Consider the following 7,954-nt stretch of genomic DNA (forward strand, 5'->3'; position numbering starts at 1 on the left):
CAGTTGATTCGTCTAGGTTTCAGCAAATCTTATGAAAGGTGGTCGAACAGATTCCAATCAACATCGAACAGAATTAAATTTGATCAATAAAGCCATATACATACATTGTAGAATTAATTCGAAAAAGTGTATTTTACTTTGTTTACATTTTAAAGTACCTATGGCCCATAAGCATTCCATTGAATCTTTGATTGAACGCTTAAAGATATTATGCAGGATACTTATTCATTTGGAAGTAAAGTAATTTCATTAGGTAGGGACAAATACTTTCAGTTGAACAAAGAGGCACACGAGAAGATGTACTTGGTGTATGTATTAAGCGATCTTCACTTTTGTGACAAGGCAAGTTAGGAGTAAGTTAACTTTTTGACATTATTCAAATTCCATCAAAGTCAACTATTTTTTGCATCCTTTGACTTCGAGAAATGTGAACACTATTAATTTAATTTCTTGCAAAGGAATTACTAACGGACAGGCTCATACTATTATTTAACCAAATATATTATTCCTCTTAAATTATAGTGGAATACCTTTTACCCTCAGATTAGCCTGGGGGAAGTGTGAAATTGGTAATAAACACGGCCAATACATCCAAGGAGACCTTCCAATTAAAGAAAAAAAAAATAACCATCTGTTTGCAGATTGAAAACCGCATTTTTTCTGTTTATTTCTTTTTACGCAATTTAACTCTTTTTTCTTATAGATGCTATGTTACATGTAAATAACATTCATTTTATTTCAATAATCATATCAAAAATTGTTTTTCTTTCATTTTGTAATGGGTACACTCAATTTTTAATTATTTTTTTGGTTTTCTTTTTTGAAAGATTAAAGTATCTGGCTGATTCCTGTTGGCAATAATTTATTTAATCCTCTGAGTAAATGGTAAATAAAATAATATAATTTTATTTAAAAAAATATTGATATTTTATAACATCCTACATAAAATGATATTGTAAATTTCTTATAATAATTTTGAAAGATCTAACATAAATGCAAATAATATGATAAATCTTTTAAAAATAGATAAACAGTAAATGAATAATATTTAGTGAATTTATAATGTGTGATTTTACATAATTAAGTTTGAACAATATACGGGCAATTTTTCTAACTGGCAATTTTCCTCCATGGAATTTTCCATAGGCAATTTTCACCAGGGTATTTTTTCGTGCACGATATATAAAATTCTTTATTTGATTAGAATAATAGTTAGTCAAAGGTGACTATTACTTACGTAGATGAGTAAGAGCTGTATACTTGTACATATATAAATATAAAATAATATACTTCGTTTAATAATAATGAAACAATATTAATAGTTTTAAAATAGATATTAAAATCCTGTACGAAAATATGAATAAAACTCAATGTAGTGGATGTTTTGATACAATAAAATACAAAATAATACACATTGTTATTATTATTTGTTATTTAACTCAGAAAATACTTTGAAAAAGTGACCAGTGTATCAGTCATTATTTTTTTTACTCCCCCCACCTCCAACATCAACCAGGGTTGTAGCATGAAATGATAAGCATTATCTTAGATCCGGAACAAGGATAACGAAAGCAAGGGAAATATGTACATCTCAAAATTAAAAGACTGAAATATGAAACAAATAAGAAATATAAAAATTAAAATAATAGAAAATCAAAAAAGATACATACATTAACTCTTCATGGACCTGTAATCTTTGACTGGGAAAGTCTATTGCTAGGGTATCCATTAACTAGAGTGCACACTCTTTCCGCCTAGATGGAATAGACAAGAGTATATTTTTAACAGCATGGATTATACCTGGGACATGGAAAATAATAAATTCAATTTTCAGGTTTTCTTTTTTTGTCGAAGTTGTTGCTGCTCGACTATTCATTTCTCTGAGTTCCAATACTACTTTTCACTGATCATACAATCAATCATTTCAACAACAAGAGCCACTTTTAAATAAAAGTAAAACAAAGGGGCATCTCGTTTTTTTTTGCTAAGTATCGACTAAGTTGCCAATTTATACTAGCTCAAGTTACGTCGTTTTCCTTGGCACACTCATCTTTACTTCTTAGTAGGTGCATTAAAATTTAAAAGCTCATTAAGACCAAAACAGGGAGCCACAGTATTTAAAATACGGCCCCATTATGATCCAATGTCTTGCAAATAAGGTCTACATTGTTTGATCACCGAAAGGAGTTCCCTTGGATCCATACATACTTTGTCGAGGAAGTTGTGTGCATATATATATTCTTACGGATAAGACGGGTTTCTGCCTTTTTAAGGCTTGTTCTCCAAATTGGTCCATTGTTTTTACTGTTAGTTTGTCTCAAGTGTTAATTGATAATATTTTATATTTTAGTATTGTCAAGTTCTACCCGTATTGTGCAGTGACTCTGTTATCGGCTGTATTAATATTTTGATAACACAGCACAAATATTTTTTTTTCCTATTAGAGGGTATATTTTGAATTTTGGAATAATGTTCAAATTATTACTGGTTTTTTGAATATTCTTTATTTGAAAAGAAAATCAACATCATTTGATGAACTTATCAAAAAAAAAGGTTTTAAATTATATTATCAAAATATTTTGAAATATTTATTTAAAAAGAGCTTTAATTTTCAATAAAGCATTGGTGTAAAGATTAGCATTAGGTAAATTTGGATTAAGGTTGCTTTCATTTATTATACCTAATTTAAAGACTTAATTTGTTGTTTTTAAAATAATTGCATCAATTTTTTCATTATTGGAAGTCGAGAGGAAATTATATTTGTCTAGTAGTTAAACATTTTTATAGTGTTCCCATTATTTTTTTCCCCGGACAGTATAGTGTATTTAAACCATCTTTTACTCGACGTAAAAAAACCTATTTGTATTTGCCTTAAGGCATTTTTGCTACAATTTTTTAATTCTGAATTTTTTGAGTGCATATATTCGTTTTCTAAAGTAGGAAGTAGTTGTATAACATCATTTCAATCTAAAAGGGACAAAATGACGCTCGACCGAAATATTTGTTCCAAAATCCAAATTAAAGAAAGAAAACACCAATTTTGCCAATTAACAACCACAGCAATACCTGAAACGGCAACCTCTAGATTACATCTTTGTAAAAATAGTTGAAATTTAAAGAGTGGGAGTTTATTCCATCATTATTTTTCAATCAAATAGTTTATGTAACAAAAATGAAGCAGTAAAATATTTTTTTAAGTATTTATTTCACAAATAAATAATAATTATAAACTATCACAACAACAACTTAAGCAGAATAAGGATAATATTTTGGGTATGGAGCGGGAGCAGCAGCAAAATCATCAGCTGGGGCAGGAGCAGCCTCAAACTGAACATCAGCAAGGAATCCGCTGTCTCCTTCAACGGTGTAAGTGACAGTCTTGATTCGACCATCGGGAAGAACAACGCTCGACCGAAATGTTTGTTCCAGCAATGGCACAATTCTCAGCAAGTTCATCAGCAGCGATATCAACACCAGATTCATACCTGATTCAGGACAGCAACCTCTAGTAGCTGTAGGCATCATTATTTTTCCAAATAGTTTATGTAACAAAAATGGGGTAAAATATTTTTTTAAGTATTTATTTCACAAATAAATAATAATTATAAAGTGGTGGAGGAGCGAGGGAAATTCAAAACTGAACATCGTAAGGCTTGTATGCTGGTGGTGGTGGAGGAGGTGGAGGGTGGTGGTGGAGTAGTGGTTGGTGGAGTTGGTGGTGGAACAGTGGTAGGTGGAGGGTGGTGGTGGAGGATAGGGTGGTGGTGGAGTATACAGTGGTTGGTGGAGGGTGGTGGAACAGTGGTTCAGCTAAGGCACATGTGATGGCAAGGCAAACTATGAGGAATTTTCCAACCATTTTGATTGATACGTCAATTCTTTACTGATTGACATTTCATTAAGTTACGTCCCCTTTTATAGTTGTAGCGATTAGTCCTTCTCCAAAATAGCCATGTATTTAGAATATCCTGTTTTTTAACGTTGAGTTCCCAAAAGGAAACTCACCCGACTTAAAAAAGTTGTTAGTTAGCTTTTAGATTTTTTTCATTTAATTTTTTATTTTATAAGAATGTTTATTTTTTTATGTTTTTTCTTATATTTTTAATTATATTTCAGTACGGTTACACCAATTAAAAACTCCAGATTACTTTAGAATTGAAGAAAATCATAAGACGTTCAATCATAAGCTGTTAATGTAACATAGTAAATAAAACCTTCATTTTTAATCATTATATCTTCCATAAAATATATAATTAAATCCATAACAAAGAAAAAAAAATCCTAATATAATATCCTACAATGTAATTATTCAATTTAAAACACAAAGTAGATTAAGTTACCCATCGTCAGATGAATCGAAGAGGTGTTTGTGTTCCTGTTTTTATATAGACATCGTGCGTTATACTTGAGTTTTTTTTTAAAGAAACATATTGTTAAATGTGTGCGTAAGAAGTTTTGTATCAAAATATTTTCATGAAAATATCGAATAAAGGGGTTATTAAACACCTTATTTTTAAAACAAATACAACTCTTTGTCACACCAGTTACTCCTGGGAGCACCTAAAAAAACTTAAATAGATCTATGACTGTAGAGCCGAACATAAAAAAAATTATAAGTGCCCACAGTGTTCAACCTAGGAGGCTGAAATTTTGCATGGGTACCCCATTTGAAGCTGACTAGAAGGGGGTGTTGATTTTTGTAAGGGAGGGGGGAGTCATATAAGGGAGTTTACACTCAAACCCGTTTTTAGCCGCTTAAAGAGACTTGATGGGGTGTTGAGTTCAAAATCACAAAAGGTCATCGGCGTTTCAAAAAACAAATGTACGAATAACTACATACGTAAAAAAAATAAACCTCTATTAAATATTAGGTTTGTAAATGAAATAAAGTTAGTAAAAATTATTCTAGAGATTGCATATAAATAAAAATTGGCGTGGAACGAAATATATGTCATTACCTGAATAATTTTTCAATTAATTTCATTTGTTTCTTATTTTTTCATCAAACGTTACAAGAGACGTAAGAGTATTTGTTGGGAGAAGAGGGGGGGAGTTGCTATGATGAACATTTGCGGATTACCTTACTTAACCGGATTTATATGGTGTTATTAGTATATATTGTATAATATATAGTCAATTTCCAACTCCATTGTTATTATTATAGCAAGATCAGTATAATTAAAATCATCAGGACTTTTCTCGACTACAAAAAACCTTCTCATAATAAGTATTAGTATATTAGAATAATTATTTGTATAGAACTATTTTCTGAATAAATTTTCCTCCAATTATTTTGACTGTTGCCGGTGTGATGCCCCGCTCTCTCCTTTGCCTATCTACACCAAGTAACCCTCTCTAGTAATTGTATATATAACAAATTAAATTAACCACAAGAAAATGTAATTGTTTGCACTCTCTTCACTCTGTGACGTTGCATTTTGCAATCGTAATTTGTCGCCTATATATGCGCAACACTTAAATTTAAAAACATCAAAACTTGTCAATTACTTTAACTTAAATTAGTTTATTTTAACTATTTTAAACAACTTTTGCAGCTTAGTGCTTTTTATAAAAACTAAAATTTTAAACGTGTATCTAAAAAATATTATATTTTCCTTAAGTTCTATTTTCAATTTAGTATTTTGTTAGGATATTCTATTTTTCATTAGAATACACATTCAATAATTAATAAAATATTTTTTCTATTTCAATTTTCTGAATAGTTCTTGCCAAAGTATAACATTGAGAAATGTAAAACATTTTCATATTTTGCTCGTGTTCGCGGGATTACTCTTTCAGGGTTTCTCTGAATACATTGATAGCATAGGACACAAAATATCTTGACACTTTCATTTTTTTTTAAATTGTGAGGTGATCCTATTTATTGTTGTACAATACTTTTTACATTTAATACACATTGCAATCGTAATCCGAGTTTTTCATTATATAATATTATTTCTTTATCAATGGTTGTAGATCATTTATTTTCCGTAAGAGTATTGACAAAATCCCCCCAAAAAGAATTGAAAGTAGTGAGGATATTCTATCTACAGAGTATTTTCCTTGTCATAATTATTTTTTTTGCACTAATTTAGGTTTCAGGTGATATTTCAAGTAATGTTTTTATTCATGTGCTGTTTTCCATAGGCATTGTTTTAATTTGATCAACATTGAATAAAAATGAGTGAATAGGAATAAAAAGGACAAAGGGTTTTGAATCTTCTCGACACCGATCTTGATCCAAAAAAAATTTTAAACATTTTTGGCGTGCCCTTGAGGACAGTTAAAAAAATCAGGGAGGCCAAGAGAATGTGAATGGAGTCAAAAGGGAGGCAGAAAATAAATGAAATGATTTAAAGTGAGGTGAAACATTTCTCAATTCCCTGGATGCCAAGATCAAGGAAGATCTATGAAGGCCTTAAGGCTTGAGCGTTGCAAAAAAGTCCCTAATAACTTGAAGAGTCATATGTTGAGTTTAAAAATTATATTGTGGAAATATACACCAAGTTACAATCAGTTGCGGATGCCATAATAGAGGTTGGAGCAACCATATTAATAATTAAGATTGATTACTAATTTTTTTTCCTTCACATTTTTAATTATAATTTCTTATAAAAAAGTTATTAAAGTTATGGTTTTGTTTCTTGATTGCAGAAAATTTCTGTGGCGCAGTTTCTCTATAAATATATCAATATGCAAGGGCTTTTCAAAAGTGAAATATTTTGTTTGACATACTTATATTTAACAAAAACTGTTTCATAATAAACTTTTCAATTTCTTTTTATATCATAGATACAAGATGCCACTAAATGCATTTATCCTTACAAAAAAAATAAGCTATTTAGGATAAAATTCTTTCAGAACCATAATTTCTCTGTTATTTCGGAATGAAATGGTTTTTTTTAAAGCATAGGATATGCATTAAATACCTTTAAATATCCAAATAATGATCATCATCAATTCTTAAAGTAAGTCAAGCAACAAAATATTTTTTGATGTATTTATTTAACATATAAATAATTATTATAAAGAATAGTAACAAAAACTTATGCTGGATAAGGATAATATTTGGGGTATGGAGCGGGAGCAGCAGCGGAATCATCAGCTGGGGCAGGAGCAGCCTCAAATTGAACATCAGCAAGGAATCCGCTGTCTCCTTCAACGGTGTAAGTGACAGTCTTGATGCGACCATCGGGAAGAACAACCTTGTAAGATCCAGTAATGGCACCATTCTCAGCAAGTTCATCAGCAGCGATATCAACACCGGATTCATCATCAAGGACAGCGTAGCTGTAGGCATAGTTGGCTGGTGGGGGAGGAGGAGGAGGTGGTGGAGGAGGGTAAGGCCCGTAAGGCTTGTATGCTGGTGGTGGTGGAGGAGGTGGTGGGGATGGAGTAGTGGTTGGTGGAGGTGGGGGAGGAGCAGTGGTAGGTGGAGATGGGGGAGGATAGGGTCTGTAGTATACTGGTGCGGGTGGAGGAGGTCCAGGCTTTTCAGCCATGGCACAAGTGATGGCAAGGCATACAATGAGAAATTTTCCAACCATTTTGATTAATGCTTCTTTTCGTTACTGATTGATGTTTTATAGTTTTAAGTGTCCTTTTATAGTTAGAGGAATAGTTTTATCTTCTGATAAAGGCGTGCAATTATCATTTTGTTTCTATCATCAGCAACTATGTAGTCAAAACAGGAACAGGGAAAAATGTAAATTAATATGAGTGAAATACAAACTGGTTTAATTGATAATATTTAAATTGATCATTTTTGTATATATATCTTTAATCCTTAAAAATTGTGATATTATAATTTTTTCCATTAAATGAGCATGTAAAAATATACTTGTATGTGCAGAAGTATCATGTAAGTATTTTAATGTAACTTTTTATATTGGTGGATAATATTTAAGACTAAATTTTTAACATTTAAAATTTAAATTGAAAAATTAGACATTGT

General features: G+C 30.9%; 1 protein-coding gene across 1 annotated transcript; it reads right to left on the reverse strand.

Moving 5' to 3' along the window:
- Nucleotides 1-6,986: 6,986 nt before the first annotated feature.
- On the reverse strand, nucleotides 6,987-7,581 carry LOC121129409 (uncharacterized). The gene has a single exon (XM_040725132.2). The coding sequence runs from the start codon at nucleotides 7,545-7,547 to the stop codon at nucleotides 7,047-7,049; it is 501 nt and encodes a 166-aa protein (XP_040581066.1). The 5' UTR covers nucleotides 7,548-7,581; the 3' UTR covers nucleotides 6,987-7,046.
- Nucleotides 7,582-7,954: the final 373 nt, after the last annotated feature.

This window comes from Lepeophtheirus salmonis, chromosome 14 (genome assembly GCF_016086655.4).
Source record: "Lepeophtheirus salmonis chromosome 14, UVic_Lsal_1.4, whole genome shotgun sequence".
NCBI lineage: Eukaryota > Metazoa > Arthropoda > Copepoda > Siphonostomatoida > Caligidae > Lepeophtheirus > Lepeophtheirus salmonis.